The 27959-nt window shown below is 44.1% G+C and overlaps 1 protein-coding gene across 1 annotated transcript in view; it reads left to right on the forward strand.

Moving 5' to 3' along the window:
* LOC142295620 (solute carrier family 46 member 2-like) overlaps positions 1–18928 on the forward strand; it is a 41398-nt gene extending 22470 nt beyond the window's left edge. The window contains exons 3-4 of the mRNA XM_075338724.1: positions 9338–9494; positions 18736–18928. Coding sequence (XP_075194839.1) covers positions 9338–9494; positions 18736–18784 — 206 coding nt within the window. The 3' untranslated portion in view covers positions 18785–18928. The remainder of the gene's footprint in view (positions 1–9337; positions 9495–18735) is intronic.
* The last annotated feature ends 9031 nt before the right edge of the window (positions 18929–27959 follow it).

Here is a 27959-nt window from a genome sequence, read left to right on the forward strand (position 1 = left end):
TTCTATCCCTCCGAATTATCAAATGCAGCAATGAATTCCCTGAGTTTGCTATAACATTAGCGTAGCAAAATGTGCATGAGGGTGTCATGTAGAGGTGCTATAAATAGCTTGGCACCAGTGGGGCACTAATGGAATACAACAGCCAGTTCTATGATGCCACTAAATGGCAGTATTTTTTGCTATCATTATAGCTTATTAAAAACAGAGCAGGAGGGTGTCCTGCACAGGTGGTAGAAATAGCTTGGCACCAGTGGGGCACTAATGGAGTACAACAGCCACTTCTTGTATGCCACTAGGTACACTGACTGTTTGCTAGTATAATGGCTTAGTTAAAAAGAGTTGGAGTGTGCAATGCAGGCAGACGTGCTGCAAATATCTTTACAATAGTGTGAATAGACAAAAGTACAATAGCCACGTTTAGGATGCCACTAGGTACACTGACTGTTTGCTAGTATAATGGCTTAGTTAAAAAAAGTTGGAGTGTGCAATGCAGGCAGACGTGCTGCAAATATCTTTACAATAGTGTGAATAGACAAAAGTACAATAGCCACGTTTAGGATGCCACTAGGTACACTGACTGTTTGCTAGTATAATGGCTTAGTTAAAAAGAGTTGGAGTGTGCAATGCAGGCAGACGTGCTGCAAATATCTTTACAATAGTGTGAATAGACAAAAGTACAATAGCCACGTTTAGGATGCCACTAGGTACACTGACTGTTTGCTAGTATAATGGCTTAGTTAAAAAAAGTTGGAGTGTGCAATGCAGGCAGACGTGCTGCAAATATCTTTACAATAGTGTGACTACACAAAAGTACAATAGCCACGTTTAGGATGCCTCTAGGTACACTGACTGTTTGCTAGTATAATGGCTTAGTTAAAAAGAGTTGGAGTGTGCAATGCAGGCAGACGTGCTGCAAATATCTTTGCACTACTGTGACTACACAAAAGTCCAATAGCCACGTTTAGGATGCCACTAGGTACACTGACTGTTTGCTAGTATAATGGCTTAGTTAAAAAAAGTTGGAGTGTGCAATGCAGGCAGACGTGCTGCAAATATCTTTACAATAGTGTGAATAGACAAAAGTACAATAGCCACGTTTAGGATGCCACAAGGTACACTGACTGTTTGCTAGTATAATGGCTTAGTTAAAAAAAGTTGGAGTGTGCAATGCAGGCAGACGTGCTGCAAATATCTTTACAATAGTGTGAATAGACAAAAGTACAATAGCCACGTTTAGGATGCCTCTAGGTACACTGACTGTTTGCTAGTATAATGGCTTAGTTAAAAAGAGTTGGAGTGTGCAATGCAGGCAGACGTGCTGCAAATATCTTTGCACTACTGTGACTACACAAAAGTCCAATAGCCACGTTTAGGATGCCACTAGGTACACTGACTGTTTGCTAGTATAATGGCTTAGTTAAAAAAAGTTGGAGTGTGCAATGCAGGCAGACGTGCTGCAAATATCTTTACAATAGTGTGAATAGACAAAAGTACAATAGCCACGTTTAGGATGCCACAAGGTACACTGACTGTTTGCTAGTATAATGGCTTAGTTAAAAAAAGTTGGAGTGTGCAATGCAGGCAGACGTGCTGCAAATATCTTTACAATAGTGTGAATAGACAAAAGTACAATAGCCACGTTTAGGATGCCACTAGGTACACTGACTGTTTGCTAGTATAATGGCTTAGTTAAAAAAAGTTGGAGTGTGCAATGCAGGCAGACGTGCTGCAAATATCTTTACAATAGTGTGAATAGACAAAAGTACAATAGCCACGTTTAGGATGCCACTAGGTACACTGACTGTTTGCTAGTATAATGGCTTAGTTAAAAAGAGTTGGAGTGTGCAATGCAGGCAGACGTGCTGCAAATATCTTTACAATAGTGTGAATAGACAAAAGTACAATAGCCACGTTTAGGATGCCACTAGGTACACTGACTGTTTGCTAGTATAATGGCTTAGTTAAAAAAAGTTGGAGTGTGCAATGCAGGCAGACGTGCTGCAAATATCTTTCCACTAGTGTGACTACACAAAAGTACAATAGCCACGTTTAGGATGCCACTAGGTACACTGACTGTTTGCTAGTATAATGGCTTAGTTAAAAAGAGTTGGAGTGTGCAATGCAGGCAGACGTGCTGCAAATATCTTTGCACTACTGTGACTACACAAAAGTCCAATAGCCACGTTTAGGATGCCACTAGGTACACTGACTGTTTGCTAGCATAATGGCTTAGTTAAAAAGAGTTGGAGTGTGCAGAGGACAGGAGGGTACAGTGCCAGGATTGTGGGGCTCTGGGTAGAGGAATGGAAGCCTGCCTTTCTATTCCCTCCTAATGGTGAAATGCAGCGACGAAATCCCTGACCTTGGCTACACAGACGCTGTCTCTGTTTTCAGGACCTGTCACCTATGGCTCTGACCCTACCGGTTTGAGCCCTTAAAAGGACTGATAGAAAGTGCTCTCCCTAAGCTGTCTAACGCTGTGTATGGAGCGCATACAGCTGTATCGGCGATAGGACTCAGGAGGACGGAGCTGCGACAGTGATGTCTGACACCAAAGACGCAGAAGAGATAATGGCGTCCTGGTGGAAAATGTCCGGTTTTATAATGCAGGGACATGTGACATGGACATCCTATCACACATGCCGTTGCTTCTCTGGCTAAAAGTCCACTTAGCTGTGTGTGTGTCTGGGATTGGCTGACATGCTGGCCCGCCCCACTACACGCGCGCGCTTAGGGAAGGAAGACAAGAAAAAAAAAAAAATGGCGATCGCCATTATAGAAACAGCAGTGATCTGAAGGCGCTGTTTCCGCACACTTTACACTGAAATGTCATAATCGTGTGATTCACAGAGTGACTTACACTATTACAGCGGAAACCAAGCTAGGAATTTGCTGTTTTTTTGCTGCTAGAACCGTTCTCGAACGTTTCTAGAACTATCGAGCTTTTGCAAAAAGCTCGAGTTCTAGTTCGATCTAGAACAGGCCCCAAAATCACTCGAGCCTAGAACTGGAGAACCTCGAACCGCGAACTGCGCTCAACTCTAGTCATCATATGTGTTGAGAATATGAGTTTATTGCATTTTCTAATATATATTATATACAGCTGAGTGTGTGTGTGTGTGTGTGTGTGTGCGCGCGCATGTGTGTGTATGTACGCCAAAGGAATCTGCACCGTCACGTTTACAATCACGGAATTTTGCACAACCACCGCATTTGACTTAAGGAATGTCATAGACTGTTTTGAGAGGAAAATGTAACCCACGCTTTACAGTTATTCACCAAAAAACCTGCTTATATTAAAGTCAATGGACCTGGGAGCATCTGCTATTATAGACTCCTATTATGGAGAGAAAGACACAAAGAGATACTCAGACTCTGAGAGAGACCCACAGATACAAAAAGAGAACCACACACACACACAAAGAGACACACATACAAAGAGACACACACACAGAGACACACACAAAGAAAGAGACATATACAAAGAAAGAGACAGACTGAGACACAGACAGAAAGAGACACATACACAGAAAGAGGCACCTACACAGAAAGAGACACCCAAACAGAAAGAGACACAGACAGAAAGAGACACACACAGAAAGAGAAAGACAGAGACATGCAGACAGAAAGAGAAACACAGACAAAAGAGATTCACAGACAGAGAGACACACATACAGAAGGACACATACACAGAAAGAGACACAGAGACAGAAAGAGACACACAGACAGAGACAGACAGAAAGAGATACACAGACAGAAAGAGAAAAAAAAAGACACACAGACAAAGAGATGAACAGACAGAAAGAGACGAACAGACGGAAAGAGACACACTGACAAAGAGATAGAAAGAGACACATAGACAGAGACAGACAGAAATAGACACACAGAAAGAGACACAGACTGAAAGAGACACAGACTAAAAGACACAAAGACAGAAAGAGACACAGACAGAAAGACAGACAGAAAGACAGATAAAAAGACACACAGACAGAAAGAGACACACAGATGGACACATAGAGAGACACATACACAGAAAGAGATGCACTCACAGAGACAGAGAAAAAGAGACAGAAAGAAAGAGACACACAGAAAGACAAACAGAAAGGCAGACAAAGACACACAGACAGAAAGGGACACAGATAGAAAGGGACACAGACAGAAAGGGACACAGACAGAAAGGGACACAGACAGAAAGGGACATAGACAGAAAGAGACACAGACAGACAAACAAAAAGAGACACATACACAGAAAGATGGATACACACACACACACACACACACATAGAAAGAGACACACACAGAACAAGACACACATACAGAAACTGTTTGGATGTTTGAGGTAATATATTGGCTGTTCTGACAGTTACCCTGGATATTTATCAGGTGGCATAGCAACCAATCACAGCTCTGCTTCTGTTATGTTAGAGGTTAAGGAACATGTATTTGTTGCTATAGGCAACGAAGGACATTGTTAGTATAGAACAGCTTATGTGTAAGTTAATATGGTTTCGGTGGTGACACTTAGCCAATGCTGTTATAGAGGCTCATGTAAGTTACATGACCTTACCTGTATACTAACTGTGTATGGTTTTATGAGGCAATATATTGTCTGTTTTGACAGTTAGCCTGGATACTTATCAGGTCGCCTATAGCAATCAATCACAGCCCTGCTTCTATTTTGCTAAAGGTCATTAATATGAGCTCTTATTGGTTGCTATAGGCAACAAAGGACATTCTTAGTATAAGACAACTTACGTGTCAGTTAATATGATTTTGATAGTGAGGGTGGTAGAGTGGGTGACTTTGTCACAATCCCGGGCAATGCCGGGTACTACAGCTAATATATATCTACACATAAACTACAATTCAAAAGTTTGGGGTTACCCAGACAGTTTTGTCTTTTCCATGAAAAATCATACTTTTATTTATCAAATGAGTTGCATGATGAATAGAAAATATAGTCCCGACATTGACTAGGTTAGAAATAATGATTTTTACTTGAAATAATAATCTTCTCCTTCAAACTTTGCTTTCGTCAAAGAATGCTCCTTTGCAGTAATTCCAGCTTTGCAGACCTTTGGCATTCTAGTTGTTAATTTGCTGAGGTAAATTTGGTACGGTCAAGCTGCTCCCACAAAAGCTCAATAGGGTTGAGATCTGGTGACGGGGCTAGCCACTCCATTACAGATAGAATACCAGCTGCCGGCTTCTTCCCTAAATAGTGCATGCATAATTTGGAGGTGTTCTTTGGGTCATTGTCTTGTTGCAGGATCAAATTGGCTCCAATCATGCCACAGGTTATGGCATGGCGTTGAAAAATTGAGTGATAGCCTTCCTTATTCAAAATCCCTTTTACTTTGTTTTATCAGCACCAAAGCAACCCCAGTCCATCACATTACCTCCACCATGCTTGACAGATGGCGTCAGGCACTCTTCCAGCATCTTTTCAATTGTTCAGCGTCTGACAAATGTTCTTCTGTGTGATCCACACACCTCAAACTTCAATTCTTCTGTCCATAACACTTTTTTCCAATCTTCCTCTGTCTAATGTTTGTGTTATTTTGCCCATATTAATCTTTTCCTTTTATTAGCCAGTCAAAGATATGGCTTTTTCTTTGCCACTCTGCCCTGAAGGCCATCCCGGAGTCGCCTCTTCATTGTAGATGTTGACACTGGTGTTTTGCGGGTACTATTTAATGAAGCTCCCAGTTTGAGGACCTGTGAGGCGTCGATTTTTCAAACTAGAGACTCTAATGTACTTGTCTTGTTGCTCAGTTGTGCAGCGGGGCCTACCACTTCTCTTTCTACTTTGGTTAGGGCCTACCAATTTTCAACCAAAAAACTTTGAGAACAGGGTGGAAGATAAACATATGTCCATATACCAAAATGTGAATTACTATATATCCATCACCCAGACTCAAAAATAGATATGAAGGTATAAAAGGTTCCAACACAGATAACCAAACCAAATAAATAAAAAAGGAACCAGAAACAAAAATATATAGGAATAATCTTTATTAAAAGAATTCAAAGCAAAAGGGTGTCAATACAGAATGATTCACAAGATGGCAGTGCTCATCAACAGGAGGAGAAAATGGGAATCACCAAAATGAAAAAACTGTGTACAAAAATACATATGAAGCCAGATCCAAATCCCAGTGTAGCAGTGCCCAATACAATTATATGTGGCTATGAAATAAGGGAATGGATGTGCTGATGCAGCAATAAAAAACAATAAATAGATGGTGAAACTAACCTGTTAATATTTCCTACTGCTGGAATGGCGCCACCCGCACCCAACACACGTTTCAGCAAAAAGCCTTCATCAGGGAGCGTGATTATTCCTATATATTTTTGTTTCTGGTTACTTTTTTGTTTAATTGGTTTTGTTATCTGGTTAGAGCCTGTTTGTGCTCTCCTCTGAAGGGAGTAGTACACACCGTTGTAGGAAATCTTCAGTTTCTTGGCAATTTCTCGCATGGAATATCCTTCATTTCTAAGAACAAGAATAGACTGTGAAGTTTCACATGAAAATTCAATTTTTCTGACCCTTTTGAGAGTTTAATAGAACCAACAAATGTAATGCTCCAGATTCTAAACTAGCTCAAAGGAATGTCAGTTTTATAGCTTCTCTAACCAGCAAAACTGTTTTCAGCTGTGCTAACATATTTGCACAAGGGTTTCAATGGATTTCTAAACATCCATTAACCTTCCAACATAGATTAGCAAACACAATGTACCATTTGAACACTAGTGTGGTGGTTGTTGGAAATGGGCTTCTATACACCTATGTAGATATTGCATTAAAAAACAGACGTTTGAAGCTAGAATAGTCATTTACCACATTAACAATGTACAGAGTGTATTTCTGTTTAATTTAAGGTTTGCTTCATTGAAACAAAATGTGCTTTTCTTTCAAAAATAAGGAAATATCTAAGTCACCCTAAACTTTTGAACTGTAGCGTGTATATTTATATATATATATATATATATATATATAAATATATATATTTATGTATTACAGGTTCTTCTCCTCACTCCTTCCTCCCCGACTGCACAGTTCTCTTTTTGTTAAATGACAGTTGTATAAGGAGCATGAAAAACAACTTTTCCAAGCATAGTTGTCATGCTGTACAAAGGGTTCGTAGGACGTAGTACAGCATATTCCCCACTAGGTGGCAGCGAGTAGTGAAGGAGAGACAATGTAATACAACAGCAGAAAGGCAGCTGAAGTACAGCAGAGTAACTCCAGCAGGCAGTTAACAGGCGAACCACCAGGGGGCAAAAGAGTAGTCAAAAGTCAGAGTCTAAAGCTAGGAAAGTTGATTCACTGCACAGGGAGGATCAATATCAAGTCAGAAAACAGAACTGAGTTGGAAGCCAGGAGATCAGGAATGCAGAGGGAAACACAAACAACACACAGGAGCTGGAAGTCAGGGGTTGGGACAGATGGATGAAAGGGGAAGGGTACATGTCAGGTCACAGTAACAAGGAGTCAGATCAAACAGGAAATCTCACCAGAGCAAGTCACAGGCTACAGAGCAAAACTATAACCAGCACCAGGATACAATTGCAGACACCAGATAGAGTGTCTTCTGAAATCAACGAAGGCTGATGGACGTTAACCCCTGGCTTGACAAGGCCGGGTCTGGGAAACTCTGGAGCGGAGAATCACGGTCCTGGATCAAGACAATAGTATTGGATGAGGCTAATGGGTGGGAATAATCACATGGTCCTCCACCAGCAGTCATTTCTACAATAGGAGAACTGTGCAGTCTATAACGAAGACTACATAAGCAAGTTCAGAAAAAGAACCTGTAATACTTATATATTAATTAGGGACACAAAAATCATGTCTCCAATGCAATTGTCAACATTATAATAAAGTGTACAACCCCTTTAATTATAGAAAAAAAACAAATGCCCTGTCATGGTTTCGTCTCCCCTGCCACATGGCTAGGCTAGGGGGTGGAGCCTTCTCCTGGGCCTCGTTTCCGGAGCCTGGACACTTTAATTGGGATCACCTCTGGTGAACCGATGCTGGCTATAAGCTAAGCTCTGCTCTGATTGCTGGTCCCTCTAAGGGGTACTTTGCACGCTGCGACATCGCAGGCCAATGCTGCGATGCCGAGCGCGATAGTACCCGCCCCGTCGCAGCAGCGATTTCCTTGTGATAGCTGCCGTAGCGAACATTATCGCTACGGCAGCTTCACATGGACTCACCTGTCCTGCGACCGTCGCTCTGGCCGGCGACCCGCCTCCTTGTTAAGGGGGCGTGTCGTGCGACGTCATAGTGACGTCACACGCCAGGCAGCCAATCGGAGCGGAGGGGTCGGAGATGAGTGGGATGTAAACATCCCGCCCATCTCCTTCCTTCCGCATATCCTACGGAAGCCACAGTGACGCCGGTAGGAGATGTTCCTCGCTCCTGCGGCTTCACACACAGCGATGCGGAGCGAGGAACAACATCGGACTGTCGCGTCAGCATAATCATGGATTACGCCGACGCTGCACCGATGATACGATTACGACGCTTTTGAGCTCGTTAATCGTATCATCGAGCCTTTACACACTACGATGTCGCATGCGATGCCGGAAGTGCGTCATTTTCAATTTGACCCCACCGACATCGCACCTGCGATGTCGTAGTGTGCAAAGCCTGCCTAAGTGTTTGATCGTGATCCGTCTACCCTGTGCTCTGGTCCTCTGTCTGTGTCTCATCCCCTCGATCTCCGTCTGTCTCCCCTGACATACCTTCTTTCCTTTCCTGCCCGCTTCTTGTTCTCTCTCCTCCTACCTCTCCTACTCGGTTGCTTCCTCCGGTAATGACCTCGGCCTGACCCCGACATTTCCCCTGCGCATCCCTCGGTCTTTTCTGCTCCCTACAGTGTTCGACCCGGCCTGTCTGACCATCCTCCACACGCCTCGTGGCATCTGCTCCCCCTGCTGGTGCTGTAAGGTATTGCACCAGCACAAACTGTGCTTCAGCTCCTCGGCTGATTCTGCACAGTACAGTTTCTATCTATCAGGACTCCAGCTCCCTCGGCTGGTGTCCTGATATGCCCATTGCCCAATATAGTCAATGATAGAAAAAAATGGAGAGTACATTCTAGACAGCAAGATCAGCTTGACTGCTGCATTCATTGTGATAAGTCAATTTAGGGGACTGCTAGTTAGCAGTGAGCTAGTTTACCCAAGGTGAGGAAGGATTGGGGTCTGGGTAAGGGCTTTTTATTTATCATTGATGAGGAGAAACAACTAATGGCAATGGATTGAAAGTGTGCATCAATTTTGTATGATAATTATGACTATTTTTTGCTCATTTGTTTCATTTCAGGGAAATTGTTTGCTGTTCTCCAGCTATCTTTAGCCATCTCAGCAGTGTTGACATCAGTTATATTCAATAAAATTTACCAAGTCACTCTGGACACATTCAAAGGAACCTGTTTTATTATATCTGGAATCATAGCAATTTTCAGCCTCATCCCTATTAGGTATGTGAAGTATACATGAAAAACCGCTGCTTAATAAATGCTTCTGATAACCTCTTTATATATTTTCATATCAATCTGCCATTTTATGTGTGGGAGTATCTTTAAGTTTAACTGTTTTTTAGGATAACAAAATTGGAAATATTGCATATATTTCAGGTGATATATGAGACTATGCCTTTTTTTTTTCATTCTTTACCAGGGTGCATTGCTCACAGGATTCTCTTTGTGCTTGACTTTAGGCCTCACTCCCACTTGCGTAGAAATGTATAAATGGAGCATATCCAATGACAAAAAAAAATTCGCATTGCACTCACACCAATGTTATTCATTGAGGCAGTGTTCATCTGAGAGTTTTTCCTCAGCTGGAACTGGGCTAAGGAAAAAATTGCAGTAGGTTGCATATGGCCGCATATATCAGAAGAGACTCACAAATGGAAGTCAATGGGTGCAAGAAAAAAAAAAATGGACGGCACGCAGACTATCCACATGCGGTACGATTTTTTTTCTCGCACACATCGTAAGGGGAAAAAAACTAATATATAGATATAGCTATATAGATGATAGATAGATGTTAGATAGAATAGAATAGATATCCTGTAGATATATGTCACAAACCACTTCCACTCTTTAGTATCCTTCACGTGGCACTAAAGGGTGTTTAGGCTTGTTTAACTAAATAAATAAACAATTTTAAAAACTATATGTGGTCTCCCCTATTTTTGATAGCCCTTAGAGGTTAAGCAGACTGCTGAGAGCTGATATTATCAGACTGGGAAGGTCCATATTTATTGGGCCCTTTCCAGCCTAAAAATACCAGCCCGCAGTCACCCTAAAGGTAGTGCATCACATTAGATATGCCAATTCTGGGGCTTTGCTTCTTGATTGCCCTGGTGTTGTGGCAATCAGGGTAATGGTGGTTAGGGCTGATGTCAGCTTTGTAGTTTTTGGTCTGGCTTTTTTTTTTGCCAGGAGATGCAGATTTAGTGTAGAAATGTCTGCAACCACATAGTCAACTTGCGCACATCTGAAGTCACAGCTGGGTTTCCCACTGTACCTCAGCTGAGGGTGATTATCGGACTTGTATAGTTGCAGTGGAATGCATTTGTATATTACAAACTATGGGCAATCCTCTGGAAATTAGCGTGTCTTTCCGGCTGCTTCTGCCTCGGTACTCAGCGGAAAGCACCTGCGTTCCAATTTTATCTACCCCGAGCTTGATCCTGGAAATGGGTGTTCCATTGAGACATTCTCTGCTCTTAAGGCCCCGTCACACACAGAGATAAATCTTTGGCAGATCTGTGGTTGCAATGAAATCATGGACATATTATTCCATTTGTACACAGCCACAAACCTGGCACTGATTGTCCACAATTTCACTGCAACCACAGATCTGCCACGGATTTATCTCTGTGTGTGACAGGGCCTTTACTCTCCTTTGAGCGCAGGGTATTTTTGACAATTGCGGACACCACCTACTAGATGTAGATGTCTTCTTCTTTTTGGAGCAAATCTAATTAAATACAATTGATGCTGTTATACCTGACTCACTGAACAGATGAAAAACTGAATTGAGCATTTACTCATACTGGAAATAATGCTGGGCTGTCGTGCTGTCTTTGAATCTCCTGATGAACCCTACCTATTCTCAAAAGGGAAAACGTGTTGAAATGTTGAAAGAAAGGGGAGCTGTGCAGCAGCACAATGATATTATATGCCGCCAATGATTAAGCTACGAACAACCATACCTGTGTCATATAATTTTACCAAAACTGATATTTGCATTGCTACTTTAAGTAAAGTAGGCTTTTTTAGTATAAATAATTTATACATTTCTATTTTCCTTACTGTAGTTTTTGTTCAGACTAAGGAGCAGGTGATAACTTTTGGATCAGCCTTCGTTGAGTGGGTGCATCTTTGCAACTACATAGGGTGCCGACCACTGCGGTCAGGTAGCGCAAGGGGCAGGGCACAGGAAGTCCTACCCATTATATTCAGTACCCACCTATGCTATAGGCTGCATTTTTTTTACCCACCTTTGCTCTCCTTTTGTGCCTTACTGTTTTTTGCACTAGTCAATTTTGCACTAAGTATCACCTAATTATTGTTGGATTTTTGAACACATTAAAAGAAAATGTTGGCTTTTAATTATCTCTAATAAGGGGTTTATGATCTGTTAGTATCTATGTGATGTTACCTCTCCTAATTTTGAATAATCTGTGAAATACTCTAGCCTTTTGCCAAAAAATAAGAGCCATGGATTTTTCTAAGCAGCTGCCTAGCTCTCTGAAAATGAAAATGGTGGAAGCCCACAAAGCAGGAGAAGGCCATAAGAAGATAGCAGAGCGATTTCAAGTTGCCCTTGTCTCAGTTCGAAATGTAATTAAGAAATGGCAGTTACCAGGAAAAGTGAAGTTCTGGAACACCAAGCAAAATTTCTGTGAGAGATGCTCATAGGATTGCTAGAGAGGAAAATATGAACCGTGCCTGACTTCAAAAGATTTTCAGGAAGATCTAGCAGGCTTTGAAGTTTTGGTACCTTGTTCTACTGCTCAGAGACACCACCACAAATTGTCACATGGTGTTTGGCTCTAAACTCACTGAGTGGCATGGCGGTGGCATCAGACACTGTTCAGACTACAGACTCTGACACTCCACACTATGCTTTCCCTGGTGCTTTTGAGTTGCATAGACAGGCTCGGGCATTGACCAGCTGTGTGCTACTAAAGCCTGCTTTACACGCTGCAATTAATCGTGCGATCACATTTGCGATCGCACCCGCCCCCATTGTTTGTGCGGCACGGGTACGTGCACGGGCACGGGCACGTGTCGCACAATGTTGTAACCCCTTGTCACACGTACTTACCTTCCAAAAGACGTCACTGTGGGCGGCGAACATCCACTTCCTGAAGGGGTCGGGACGTTCGGCGTCACAGCCACGTCACACAGCGGCCGGCCAATAGAAGCGGAGGGGCGGAGATGAGCGGGACGTAAACATCCCGCCCACCTCCTTCCTTCAGCATTGCCGGCGGGTCGCAGGTAAGCTGCAGTTCATCGTTCCCGAGGTGTCACACAGAGCAATGTGTGCCGACTCGGGAACAATGAACAACCGGCGCGCAGAAGGTCATTCGACATTTTGAAAATGAGCAACGTGTCAACGAGCAACGATAAGGTGAGTATTTTTGCTCGTTCACACTCGCTTGTAGCTGTTACACGCTAAGATATGTCAAATGATGCCGGATTAATTTTTGATAGTCTGCTGGTTACGTTTTGGATCACATGTTGAGGGAGACCTATCACAGTTACTCCCTGCCTTTTTAAGATGGAGGAATGTGTCTTCTCATGCTAACTATAGCTTTTGCTAATCCGGTCCGTGTGCAGTTGTCTTCCAGTAACTGGTGAGTTACTGTGTAGTGTAGCATCCCACGGGCCCTTAGGGTACTCATCACCGGGCCAGTGGTTCCTTGGGGTAGCTGTGACAGGCCTGACCCGGTTCTGTGACCCCGTCGGCTACATGAAAAAAACACAGACAAACCAGTGTCCAGTACAGATGGGGATGGAAGGAGGGTGATGGGTTTCTGGGGAGCTTGTCACCAGTTGCAGTAGTGACTGGGGTCTAGCCTCCTCCGCTGCTGACCCTTCCTGCAACTAGTCCTCTCCCAGGGGCAGTACTGGATGGGGAATGGGGATGCTTCGCAGCGCTACCCGTGGAATGAGGCCAGGAATTAGCCGCCGCTGCACAGTCTCTCTCTGGGGCAGGTGTTAGGTGCAACCGGCATGGTATCGTTCCACACGAGCGGTTGGTCAGAACAGGGGCGGCAGTCCACAGGAGCACTGGAGTGCAGGGCGGCAGCAGTTACTCACAGAGTCACTAGGTGCAGGTTCCAGTCACTTTATTTACTTTCTCAGGTGGTATCGCACCCTGGGTGCTGGTCCTCGCCATCAGAGACTCCGGTCGCTCCTGGGCAGGTCAGAGGCTGGATCCGGTTTGGTAATCTGTGGCCTTTCTCCTCCATGCACAACTCTGTTCTCTCCCCCGTTCCTGGCCCGTACGGCCGGCAACCTGGGCCTCTCGTGGGTCGGACCTCTGTCCCATCTCCCTGGTTCCCTCTCTGCTGCCGTGCCCTGACCACCCGAACTAGGGCTCTGTAGCTCTCTTGTGCTCAGTCCCATGCTCTGGCGACTGCTCTCTTTTAGTCCACGATTACATATGCCGGGTCCCATCTCTCTAGGTGTTACTGGCCCCGACTTGATTGTGCTGTCTCTAGGGTGTTACATACATACAGCTCTGTTCTGCCTTCCCAAGGGGCCTGCAGACCTCCCGCGGGGAGCTACACACCGTGCGGCTGCTCTGTCTCGTGTCCAAGCTGTTCTGCCTCACTAAAAGTGAAACTGCTTTGTTTTCTACTCCTCACTGCCCATACCTCCACCTTTGCAAGTTGCTATGGCAACCACTCTTGCTCTAATTAGTGGAGGCCACCTAGCGTCTGCCAGGGACTGTGTGTGTAGAAACATTGTTAACCCTTTCCTAGTGACTGCTTCTCCCTGCTGTATGGTGGTGTGAGGTGTGTGTAAACTTACCGGGCCAACCTCTCCCTGCCTGGGAAGGATATAATGATATACCCTGCAGTGACCGATCTCTGGGGTGCTACATTCCCCAGAGCGAGACGCAGCACTCCGGGGCTGCAAGGAAAGTTACACCACTTTTACTGGGACCAAGTAAAGGAAAGAAAGAAGCAGGATAGAAAAGAAGAAGAAGATGAAGCAGGAGAAGAAAAGGAAGGAAAAAGAAACATTTGCATCAATCTAGCAACTTTGAAAATTAACATTCTGGAACAATTCTTTCTGGCAGTGGGGCTCTTTCTCACGGTCTTTCTGGGCTCCACCCACGATGGTGCTCCCCTTCTTCTTCTTGCGCCAAGATGGTCAATGGCGGGCAAACAGTTCTTGTACAGTCCATAAAGCACCCAACATTAAACTCCGGTTTGTGCCAGCAGATGGAAAGTTATTTAAGGCACGCAGTACCCGTGGTGTCAGGCACGATCACCCTGCTAGCAGCGCCAAAATGTAGCGTCCCACGGGGCCTTAGGGTACTCGTCACCAGGCCAGTGGTTCCTTGGGGTAGCTGTGACTGGCCTGACCCGGTTCTGTAACTCCGTCGGCTACATGAAAAAAAAACAGAAAAACCAGTGTCCAGTACAGATGGGGATGGAAGGAGGGTGAAGGGTCTCTGGGGAGCGTGTCACCGGTTGCAGCGGTGACTTGGGTCTCGGCCTCCTCTTGGTTGTGCCCCCTCTTGGTTGGCCCCGACTTTGTTGTGCTGTCTCTATGGTGTTACATCCAGAAAGTTCTGTTCTGTCTCCCCGAGGGGCCTAACAGCCCTCCCTCAGGGAGCTACACACCGTGCGTCTGCTCTGTCTCGTATCCAGCTGTTCTGCCTCACTAAAAGTGAAACTGCTTTGTTTTCTACTCCTCACTGCCCATGCCCCCACCTTTGCAAGTTGCTATGGCAACCACTCTTGCTTTAATTAGTGGAGGTCACCTGGCATCTGCAAGAAACTGTGTGTTTAGAAACATTGTTAACCCTTTCCTAGTGACTGCTTCTCCCTGCTGTATGGTGGTGTGAGGTGTGTGTAACTTACCAGGCCAACCTCTCCCTGCCTGGGAAGGGTATTATAATGATATACTCTGTAGCGACTAGTCTCCGGGACGCTACATGTAGCACTCAGGGATATGGGGTACTCGGTTCCGGGCAGAGTCTCTATTGGGAATGTCCCAGTGGTGGCCGTTACCCGGTTCCATGCCCTGGGCCCTTTTTGTAATGGGGATATTTACAGGGGATTGGTGAATAAAGTTTATTCGTTATGCCACTTGCGGTGTTGCGGCTATAAGTAGGGAGCCGCCACTGCAAAATGTCTCTACTGGGGCTGATTTTATTAGCAGCTAGTATGGTAATCCCTCCGCAAATAGGGTATTGCCCCAGTGGGTGTATGGTGCGGTGGGCATCGGAAGAAGGAGTCCAGACAGGTATTCAGTGGACTGGTTTACTCACTGCTGAGATGTTAACTGGTTGCCCAAGGCCAGCTGGTTTCGCCTCCAGGTCCCCGTCGTCCCAGTGCCAGTCTGGTTCTCTGGTACCTTCTACCCCTGCACCTGTCTCTGGTAAGTGGGTCCCCATGGTATGGAACACTGGGGTCCCTGGTCTGTGGTTTGTCCACTTCTGTCTGCCTGATGGTAGCATGAACCCTGTGGGGATGGAGTCTCTGGTCCTGTCCCTGGCTCTCCCTTTGCTACTGAGTCTTCGGATTCTTTAGGATCAGCAAGGTCCTTGATGGTCCCCTTTGCTGTTCAGGTGTTAACAGGTCAGCTTGAAGCTCTTTCCTGTCCCAGGATCCTGTACCCTGTTGGTGCGTAGTTCTGGGAGTACTCCACCGTACTCCACCGGCAGCCACTTCTCCTGGGTACTAGGTCACTGTTAACCCTAGTCAGGAAGTCACTTCACTTCCACCTTTACACCTCTGCTGTCAACTCTAGACTGACTACTCTCCACAGTCTGCCCCTCCCACTTGGTCAACTAGTGGACTGGATTGGCTCCACCTCTAGGCGGCCATCCATTGGTCCCACCCTAGCTGGGTACCATTGTATGGGGGATTGTTGGGGAAAACTGGGATTACCTGGGTTTTTGGTTTTACCAGCACTGAGGTTCTGGGTCCCTAAGGGGGGTAGGCCCTACATCCTTGTGGGGATGCAGAACCTTGTAGCACCCTGATGGGTTCAGGGGCGCTACAACTGCGTCTTGCTTTGGGCTGCTGTGGAATTACTTTTATCATCTGGTTATTTCATCTGTGCGCTTTATTTTCCTCTTGATTATTTGTTGTCTGATAACTCAATGTGAGTGTGCTGCATGATAGAGTTTTAGTTTCCCCTGTTTGTCCATTTTTGTAGGATCAACCACTTCTCTCCCAGGCCTCACCTTGGGTGAGGGAGAGAGGTATTCGATCAGGGCTGGCCAAGAGCAGGGCAAGGAAGGTGACACATCGTCACTATTAGAAATATCTCTGGGAGTAGGGATAGCTAGGGCCCCCTAGCCTGAGGGCCAATCTAGGAGCCCCAGTCCCCTGTTATCCTCTCACTACTCATGACACAAATATGGCCTACATTCATGAGTCATCAGATGAAAACCTGTCCTGAAATCTCACCAACGAATTCAGTTTCAGAAGTATTGAAAAGAACATCTGAACAGGCCTGATGCATTTTAGAAATAAGTCCTGTGGACCGATAAGATTAAAATAGAACTCTTTGGCCACAATGATTAAAGGTGTGTGCGGAGAAAAATTTGGCACAGAATTTCAGGAAAATAATATTTAACCACCCATTAAGCATGGGGATGAATCAATCATGCTTTGGAGTTGTATTGCAGCCAATGGCACGGGGAACATTTTATGGGTAAAGCGAGGAATGGATTCAATGAAATTTCAACAAACTCTTGATGCAAACATAACACCATCTGTAAAAATGCTAAAATTGAAAAAAGGATGGCTTCTACAAATGGATAATGATCTTAAACACACATCAAAATCCACAATAGACTACCTCAAAATGTACAAGCTGAAGGTTTTACAATGGCCCTCACAGTCCCCTGATCTGAACATCATTGAAAATCTGTGGCTAAATCTCAAAAGAGCAGTGCATGCAAGACAGCCCAGGAATCTCACAGAACTGGAATACTTTTCCAGGAAGAATGGATGAAAATCCCTCAAACAAGAATTGAAAGACTCTTGGCTGGCTACAAAAAGTGTTTATGAGCTGTGATACTTACCAAAGGGGGTTTTACTAGGTACTAACCACATGAAACACAAGCAAATTAATAAATCAGCACTCTGTAAGGGCTAAGGTATATGCAAACATAGGATATATTAAATTTAAACTGGAATATACTTTCCAAGAAATGATGATACTTAGCTCACAAATTAGTCAATTCATGTGTGCCCACCAACTGCAGCAAGGTGACCTTTCTTTGATGGGACCCTATCCTAGTTTCATGTCTCTCTTGGACTAAAAGTCTACAAATATATGGGAAGATGTAAAAAATATCTTTATTAAAATCATTAAAATTAAGGATGCAAACTTCAGAATGTACACTAGATGGCACTCATCCACAGGAGGAGATTAAACAAATCATGTAAGTAAGTATTTAATAGCATGCACTGTGTTATTATAGAACTATAAAGTGGTCAACTACAAATACAATCATTTGAATTCTGCCTGTAGTGATCTGAATACAACTTGTAAGGTATATCTGCATCCAACAATGCATGAAGCGATGAAGTGGTAGATAAGGATTAAACTAACTTGTAGACATCTCCTCCTGCTGGGATAGGGCCATGTCCTGATGCGCGTTTCGGTGCTTAGCCTTCATCAAGGTGCTTCGTCAATAATAACTGGCAGAGACCAATAGAGCATCTGAGTACTTTGCGTGAAAAAAATGAATAGCACTCAGACCAATGTTATTCAATGGGGCAGTGAAGATGAGCGATTTTGACTGAATCTGTTTGTGACAAAAATCACAGCATTCACTAGTTTCTACCAATCCATTCAAGTTTATGGGTGCGTGAAAAAGTCAGATGCCATATGGAGCCACAGTATAACATCCAATTTTTAAGAATACTTTGTAATTCTGTTAACATAGGAAACTGTAAATTATTATTATTTATAGATCACCATAGATTCCATGGTGCTGTACATTAGAAAGGGTTACATACTAAATACAGATATAGGTTACAATAAACAGATTGGTACAGAGGGGAGGGGACCCTGCCCTTTTCGGGCTTACATTCAATAGAATAATGGGGAGGAGACAGTAGGTGAATGAAAATGGTCTTGTAAATTATTATTAGTTTGAATATGAACGACATGTGAGAAGACAAATTGTCCTACATTTCTGGATGAAGCTCTGGATGAAACTCTGAATAATTTTTTATACGTTCATGGAAACCTTGGAAACCTATCTTAACGATGTTGTTGGCGGAATATTTAGGGATTGGTGTCCCACTTTAAATTTTGCCCAGGGCCCCAATTTGTCTAAAACTGGCCCTTCATTGTGGTGGAGATTATATTGAATTCTATCCTATTGAATCCAGAGCCATGTATCATTAGCATGTCACATTCGATTCTCTCACATTGGAAACTATACATCATCTGTTGTTACAACATGTAAATAATAGTATCTATCCTTTTCTTTTAGTGTTTCTTCATATAAATACCCAGCGCTCCAGACCATCAGAAGAGGGTGACCAGAAGAGCTTGAACTATATAACTACTGTGACCGTTTATAATTTTTACATGTAAATTAATGTATAAAAAAGGAAGTAAAAAATATTTGTGTATTTTCATGCAAGTCTCATAATAAAAAAAGATTGTGTATTCTGTATACAATATTCACAACAATGATTCAAATAAAATCATACTATACAGTATATCAGAAAAGTGAGTACACCCCTCACATTTTTGTAAATGTTTTATATCTTTTTATGGGACAACACTGAACATATGACACAATGTAAAGCTTGTATAACAGTCATGAGCAGTCCGGCTCTTTCGGGATCCAGGTCCATTGGCTTCGCTCACCAAAAAGAGCTGGATCTTTTAGATTCTAAAGCCTGATTTACACCTTACAATTAATCATACGATATTGTATGCAATGTGACACGACCTCATCGTATGTGCGACACGTTCAATTTGTTGACCGTGTCGCACAAACGATTATTTGCCGTCACACGTACTTACCTACCATACAAGCTCGATGTGGGCGGTGAACATTCACTTCCTCGAGTGGGAGGGACGTTCGGCGTCACAGCGATGTCACACAGCAGCTGGCCAATAGAAGCGGAGGGGTGGAGATGAGCGGGACGTAAACATCCCGCCCACCTCCTTCCTTCCGCATAGCCGGCGGGAGCCGCAGGACACAGGTAAGCTGCAGTTCATCATTCCCGGGGTGTCACACACTGCAATGTGTGCTGCCTCAGGAACATTGAACAACCCGACGTTCAATTTTTAGGTTTTGAACGACGTGTATACGATCAACGTTTATTCGTTCAATCGCAATCGCACGTAGATTTCACACACTACAATATCACTAACGATGCTGGATGTGCGTTACTTACGACGTGACTCCGCCAACACATCGTTAGATATATTGTAGCGTGTAAAGCCCGCATTAATGTATCCCCATATTTAAGATTATGTTAATGTGACCCAAACCTTGCCCATTTTCAAAGGGACAATTAAATTGTTGAGTGGACAGGGTTTTTTTCAGGTGGGCAGGGTTTCATCCGCCGAACACCGAAATTTTATGCCAGTGAGAGCCTTTAGAGAAATGTGCACAGAGCTTTCTTCTTCATAAGTAGGTCCTTATTTATTTATTAATAGTACGTACTTAGATTACTTACATCATAATATTGTGGTAATATCTGTAGTCTGTCTCCATTTCTACAGCAGCATCTTGTTTTTTAAAACTTTATTTGCATACGTTTGATGTATCCTTTTTTAATTGTACTTAAAGCGAGCCTGTCACCAGTTTTCTTCACTATTAAACTAAAAGAATCACCTTCTGCAGCTCCTGGGCTGTATTCTATGAAGGTGCACCTTGGCCCTGACTCCCCTTCCAGACCCCAAAAATAAGTTTATAAAACAAGACCGTTACGTAAGCTAATGACCTGTGTGGCTCAGATGGGCGTGCTCTTTCTCGGCTCCTGTCCCATCTCCTGACGCTGTTTGCCGTCCTCCTTTCTTGATTGATGTGATGACGCCTCCGTTATCATCCATATTGCTTTTTCAAATCTCGCGCCTGTGCAGTCATGTCCGCTCGCGCAGGCACAGTTTGCGCTGCCATATCGCAGGCATAGCAGAAAATATAGCTGCCCTCGCGCGTGCTGGTGAGCTATTTGCGCAGGCGCAAGATTATGATCGGCACTGTGCATGGCATCACTGCATCATCCTCGTACCCGACCTAATCCTTGTGCCTGCGCATTTAGCTCACCAGCACACGGGAGGGCAGTTATGTTTTCTGCTCTGTCCGCAATATGGCAGAGCAAACTGCGCCTGAGGGTTGCAGCCTGTAGCTTCTGCTCTTCCTGTCCTGGATATGAAAAATGGAGAGGACATGTAATTTTTTTACCAAAATATAATTTAAAAAATCAGATGGTCAAGGTAGCTGTCCCTCTATTGAGCTATTCTGTTATTTCTTTCTATCTGTTCTTTCTAATTATCTATTCTATATGTTCTTTCTATCTATTATATGTTTTATCCACTCTTTCAAATTTTTTCTATCTATTCTAGCTATCTATCAATTGAAAACACTAATGAAGTACCAAAGCAAATAGCCAAAAATAAAATGTAAATTTTATTTGATATAATTAAAATACAAGGTGCAAAACAAAATTAATCGAAAAAGAGGCGGCACAACAGAGCAGAGGGAGAGATAAGGAATGCAGATGCACAGAAGCTGCATACACAACAAAGCTCATATGACACCAGGAGATTGAATAAATAAATCACATGTGTGTCAATCTGAGGAAGCATCAGCAGGAGGAGATGCCACTAGGTATTGTCTACATTCATCTGTTTGTTTGCTGATGCTGTCCTTTGTACTATTGCATTCTCAAAGAACCGCACACTATTTCTATCTGGAGTCTCAGTGTCACTGGAGTCAGATTCTATTTTGTTTCTCCTGTAAAAAATGCATGGGCAAAAACGTACCCATCTTTGGACCAAAAACGCACAAAAAACGCGCCGAAAATTCACTGGAAAAACAGCAAAAATGCATGCTTTTTTATGTGATTTTCTGCCAGAGGGTGCGTTTTTTGCGGAAGAAACACTAATACTCTGTTCATTTTTGTGATTTTAATTTATATGACTGGGCATAAGATTATAACACAGCCATTATTGTCTAAACCGCTGGCAAAAAAAGCGAGTAAACCTCTAAGTGAAAATGGTCAAATTGTGCCCAATTGACCATTTTCCTTCCTCTGTGTCACGTGACTCAGTATTACAAGGTCTAAGGTGTGAACAGGGTCAGGTGTGTTATATTTAATGTTACCGCTCACACACTCTCTCATACTGGTCACTGGAAGTTCAGCATAGCAAATCATGCAAAGACGTCTCTGAGGGACTGAAAAAAACCTTTGTTTCACTACATGAAGATGTGCTAGGCTGTTAGAAGATTACCAACACCCTGAAAATGAGCTGCAACATTGTGGCCAAGACCATACAGTGGTTTAATAAGATAAGTTCCACTCGGAACAGACCTCGCAGTAGTCGACCAAAGAAGTTGGATGCACGTGCTCAACGTCATATCCAGAGGTTGTCTTTTCAAAATAGACGTATGAACATTGCTGCAGAGGTTAAAACAGTGGGGGGTCAGCTAGTCAGTGCTCTGACCATACACCGCTAACTGTAAGGAGTTAGCGTTTGGTAACCCGATAGAGAAGTCCATTTTCTCTGATAATTTTTTCCCCATTTTCTCCTAACTTCCCTATTTCAGCCCCAGCTCTAAAGCTAGCTAGGGTGGGGTCAGTCTCTACCTCTTGTCTAAACTGAACTTTATCTTAAGTGACATTCATATGAGACCCACAAGAAAAATCACTCACTGGCTGTGACGGCAATTCGGGGGGCCTCATTACCATTGCTGGGTTGAACACGTCCACATCTGCTGCCGTCAAGGCTTGACTTCTGGTTATCGCACCGACAAAGTGGCATTGAAGATTCCCCTCATCATTCCCTAGAAGAATGTCTGCAAGAAAGCCGCTCATCACACCAATCATGCATTGTTTTGCCCCAAAGCCATAATCCAAGGTAACACTCGCTCTTGGAATATATTTCTGAGTACCTCCAGCCAATTCAGTGGATCTGCTATAGTGAGAAAAGCCCCCGTGTCACGAAAGCCAACAACTTTTTGGCCATCCAGCACGACCTCCTGTAGATGTTTATGCTGAAAATCAGAAGAGCAGGTGGCTGTGGCTCGCACCCCATAGACTCCTGGTAAGGAAGTCAACATATCAGAGTCACTTGGCAAATCATCAGGGAGTGAATCCAGGGTGTCTGTAGATAATGGACAGGCAAAGGGGGTCTGTAACCATTCTGAATCCGAACACCTGGACAGTGAGCTTGCAGATGACCAGGCTGCCCACATCCATAACATCTGCGTTGTATGATTTTTTCACCACGTCGTACTCCCAAAGTGGAGGTAGGAGTAATGGCAGGCACATTCACACGGGGTCCACCATGCATTGGTAGTCTAGTGGGATGGTGGACATTGTAGGCCGAAGGAGAAGGGGTCATCAGTGTTGGGGAGCTGGTTTCTTTTTTCTCACCGACTAGTAGTTTTTTCCACTGGGGTTGGATGGTGAGAACCTCATCAGCTAGAGCAGCAGCTTGTTCCACTGTCTCTTGTCTCCTCTCACGCACGCATTCCCGATCTTAGTAGGGCACTTGGCATAGAACTGATCTTTAAGGATGACCTGGAAGAAGGTTTCCCAAGTTAAGGCCCCCTCTCCCTCCAGCCAGCGATGACATACTTGTTTGAGTGAGTGGGCATACATTTTGAAAGACCCTTCCCCATCACAGGCTAAAGTACAGAACTGAGCCCTGTATGTATCTGAGTTCACAGCATAATGTTCCAATATGGTTTCTTTAATGGTTCCATAATCGCAGTTCCACCGAGAGTTTATAGTTCTATAAGCTTCAGCAGCTCCACCCTCTAAGAGCCCAACCAGGTGTCTGACTCGCTCCCTTTCTGGGACTTCCAATAATCGGTATTGATGCTCAAAGTCCTGGAAGAAGCCCTCAATGTCACCTACAGCCTCATTAAATGGTTTAAAGTCCTCATGGGACACTCTGGAGAATTCACTCGTGGTGGGTCCTGTGGTTACAGTCTCGAGCTTCTAGCTGCTTCCACATCAAGCTGCCTCTCCAGCAATGCCCGCTCATTAGCTCCGCAAATAGCCTCCCTCTTATCTTCTATCGTGGCATCATCTCCCAGCAGTGCCATCTCCTCCTCATACCACACAACCCACTGACTTTTTTGTATAAGAAAAAATTCCAGCAACAAGTCCATGGAAAAATCTTCATTAAAAATTCATAATTATTTATCAAACTTATAAAAACAGTCCATGTTAAATTGCCCCAACAGAGGACGCGTTTCGAACGACCAAGTTCTTAATCCGTCTCTAACTCTTCTGAGAAAAAAATGGACTCATTAAAAAGGGCTGAAACCCTAACATGAACCTCATTAACCAGTAGAAAGGTTTAGGAGGTGCAGCAAAGAAGTTCTCCTATTAACCCTACATATTCAAAGTCCCAGAGAAGACTAACCACAGTCTCCTATAGCACTAATTCCCATATGTCCACATTCTGGTTTGTTTTTAATTATTTTTATTTCTATTTAAATTTTTATTTTTTATTTTTTATTTTTATTTAATTTTCGTTCTATCATTATATCATTATATCCCCCTATCACTATTTCCCAATCAGAAGCAAATTCAAAGGAAGAAGAGAAAAAAGAGGAAATCCCCCTCTAATAGAATTTATTTCCCTAGGAATTATTTTCTATGATGTTTTTTCATAAATTTTTTTTTTTTTTTTTTTATAAATTTTTTACAAACTTCCAATAGAGTCCACTCTTTTCCCAATCAGAAAAAATACAATGGAATATATTACACATCTCATTCCTATCCGGTCCCATATTCACAATGATACAAAAAACAAAATCATAAAAATTTGCAACAAATACAAAAAAAACAAAAAACTACAAAAAAATCAAAAAATTTTACATTTCACATGTTATTCCTCCCTAATATGCATATAACACATCATTTCTCCTGTTCAAACCCATCGGATATCTAGTTCCCATCAGGAAAATCCACTTGATCTCTCTGTGCAACAATAACCTCTTCAAATCACCTCCTCTTTTAGGCAACTTTACTTTTTCTATTGCATTTACTCTCATATCTGTTAGAACTCCCGCATGTACGTCCCGAAAATGTTGCGACACTGCAGACAAACTCCTTGTTGTTACATTATTCGTGTCATAAACATGCTCCGAAATTCTCCTCCTTAAAGGACGCGACGTACTCCCAATATACTGCAACCGACAAGTTACACAGGAGATCAAGTAGACCACATAATCCGTACCACAGTTTATCATAGAATTTATCTCATAACTTTTGCCTTGACTAAAAGAAGAAAAAAGAAGAAAAAAAGAAGAAAAACACAACCCACTGACTTTTTTGGGTATTTAACTCAAGCTCACGTCTTTCCTCCCCTGTTTAAATCCTTCCTTGGTGCCATCTTGCAGGCAAGCATCTTCCAAAGCCTCAATTAGTTGCTCCTTGGAGAGTCCTTTGTAGCAGACTCCTAATTCACGGGCCTTTGTTTGTAGGCTCAACAAAGTCCAGTCCTTGTACTCTGAGGTTCTGGTTCCAGATGCTGATGGGCCGTTGTCTCCATTCCTTCTGCTCTGATCCCTCCGCTGCCAACCAGTTTGTGATGGGTTATGCGACAGAGCAGTAAGGGATGCCAGGCTAAGGAACAATACAAAGGGCTTTATTGGAACAACAAAGATAAAGCACCAAACATGAATATAAATCCTTAAAGTCTGCAAGGAGTCCACTACAAAACAACAGATTCGGGGGCACCCCCCGGTATTCCGACACCAGGGAAAATATGGCAATGGTCCTTAACCCCTTAACAACCGCCGATACGCCATTTAACGGCGACAAATTAGGGTACTTCTTCCGATCCGCCGCTTTTTAACGGCGGTCGGAAAAAAGGTCTAGCGCCCCCCAGAGTCAGAAAATTTCCGGGGTCTCAGCTGCCGGGGGTAGCTAAGACCCTGGAGATCATGATTCTGGCCGGTTTTTCCGGTCCTCGCTCACCTGATGACCGGTACACACCGTATACTGATGATCAGGTTACAGTAAATGACCGCGCCGGTAAAAAAATCATTTATCTCCAACTGGCATAAACAAACATGTCAGATGGGAGATAAATCTCATCCCCCGGTCCTCTCCTGTCCCCCGGTGTCGCCAAAGTGTCCCCCCACCCCCCTTCCTCCCGAAAATCTAACATGGCGCTGCACATACCGGCGCGCACAGCAGCGCGCCGGCCGCATTTCCCCCTTTCCTATGGTTTCTGTCGCATGTGCTATGACACATACAACAGAAACCTGCTCCCCAGGCCCTGCCAGGTCACCCCCTATTCCCACCCCGGTGTTCCCCGGTGTTCCCCGTACCTGTCGGAGCGCTGATCCCCCGCGGCCCCTCCTCCTTCACAGTGCACGCCGGTCACACTGCAGAGCGCGGCTGTCAGCTTCCTGTGTCTGACTCAGACGCTGGCTGCTGCTCGCACTCTGCAGCTGTGACCCGGGGAGGGTGGGTGCAAATTCTTTGCACCCACTTTCCTCCAATGGAGGGTCTGCACTCCTAGAAAATGGGGGATACGTTCCCTGAACATGCCCCCCATATTCTAGAAGGTCCAGAATCGCCGTGGGACTTTCACAATGGATTACAGCAGGGACTCGATTTTTTTTTTTCTTTTCAATAAATTGGCCAAAGAGGGAATGTTTTTGGGGAGGTTTTTTTTCAAATAATTTTTTTTTTTGTTGTCATTTTTTTTTTATTATTACTGTCAATTAGTTATGTCTGGTATCAAATAGACGCTGTGACATAACTAATTGCTGGGCTTGATGCCAGGTGAAATTACACATCTGGTATCAACCCCATTTATTACCCCGTTTGCCACCGCACCAGGGCGCGGGATGAGTTGGGGCGAAGCGCCAGGATTGGCGCATCTAATAGAAGCGCCACTTCTGGGGCGGCTGTAGCCTGCTATTTTTAGGCTGGGAAGAGTCCAATAACCATGGCTCTTCCCACCCTGAGAATACCAGACCCCAGCTGTCAGCTTCACCTTGGCTGGTGATCTAATTTGGGGGGACCCTACGTTTGTTTGTTTTTTTAATTATTTATTTATAAATAATTAAAAAAAAACAGCTTGGGGAGCCCTCCAAATTGATCACCAGCCAAGGTGAAGCTGTCAGCTGTGGTTTGCAGGCTACAGCTGTCTGCTTTACCCTAGCTGGCTATCAAAAATAGGGGGGACCCTATGTCATTTATTTTAATTCTTTTTTTTTCTTTTTGGGCTAAATACAAGGCTAGGCACCCTTTAGTGCCACATGAAAGTCACTGAAGGGCGCCAGCTTAGAATATGCAGGGGGTGGGACGTTATATATGTTTGACATCTATCCATTAATCCATTGTAGCATTTTAGGCTATGTGCCCACAATCAGGGTTTGCAGCGTTTTGGGCGCAGAGTGTTTTCCCTGCATCCATAACGCTGCGTTGTGCAGTAGAAGCACAGTGGAAGGATTTTTAGAAATCTCATGCCCACTGTGCTTCTTTTCTCCACAGCATAAACCGACCTGTGGCGCAGCTTCCCGAGCCTCAGCATGTCAATTTATGCTGCGGAGATGAGTGTTCTCTGTAGGTAGAATAGAACTAAAGTCCACAGCAGCCTGAACCCAAATCGTGGGCATGGGCAGCTGCGTTCTCCCGTGGACAACACTCACATCTCTGCAGGAAGGCTGACACTGTGTACTAGACGCCTTGCCGCTGGATCATGCCACATAGCCTAATGCCTGCTTTACACGCTTTAATAAATCTTTCAATCCATCGTCGGGGTCAAGTTGTAAGTGACGCACATCCGGCATCGTTCGTGACGTATTTGTGTGTGACACCTACGTGCGATCAAGATTGAACGCAAATACGGTGATCGCATACACGTCGTTTATTCCTAATACATTGGACGTTTTGTTGTATGAACCTAGTCAATTGAAACGTGTGACATCCTTCATACGATTGTGATGTCTGAGGCTATGTGCGCAGGTGTGCGCTCTGCACCACAGCTTAAAAAAGGTCCACTTCAGAGCGCAGCTGAAAAGCTGCGTTCTGAAGCGCCTCACAATGTCTGTCATTCACTAATCTCTGTCAGTCGGTCACTATCTCTGTCCCTCTCTCTCTGTCCATGTCAGTCTATCCCTCTTACCCCCCCTCTCATACCCACCTATCCCCGATCCCTGGCGCGGCGCTGCACGGCGTTCACACTGCTCCGGCGGCTTTTACTATTTTGAAAAACCCGGCCGCCCATTAAACAATCTCGTATTCCCTGCTTTTCCCCGCCCACCGGCGCCTATGATTGGTTACAGTGAGACACGCCCCCCACGCTGAGTGACAGGTGTCACACTGCACCCAATCACAGCAGCCGGTGGGCGTGTCTATACTGTGCAGTGAAATAAATAATTAAATAATTAAAAAAAACGGCGTGCGGTCCCCCCCAATTTTAAAACCAGCCAGATAAAGCCATACGGCTGAAGGCTGGTATTCTCAGGATGGGGAGCTCCACGTTATAGGGAGCCCC

Source organism: Anomaloglossus baeobatrachus, chromosome 1 (genome assembly GCF_048569485.1).
Source record: "Anomaloglossus baeobatrachus isolate aAnoBae1 chromosome 1, aAnoBae1.hap1, whole genome shotgun sequence".
Lineage (NCBI taxonomy): Eukaryota > Metazoa > Chordata > Amphibia > Anura > Aromobatidae > Anomaloglossus > Anomaloglossus baeobatrachus.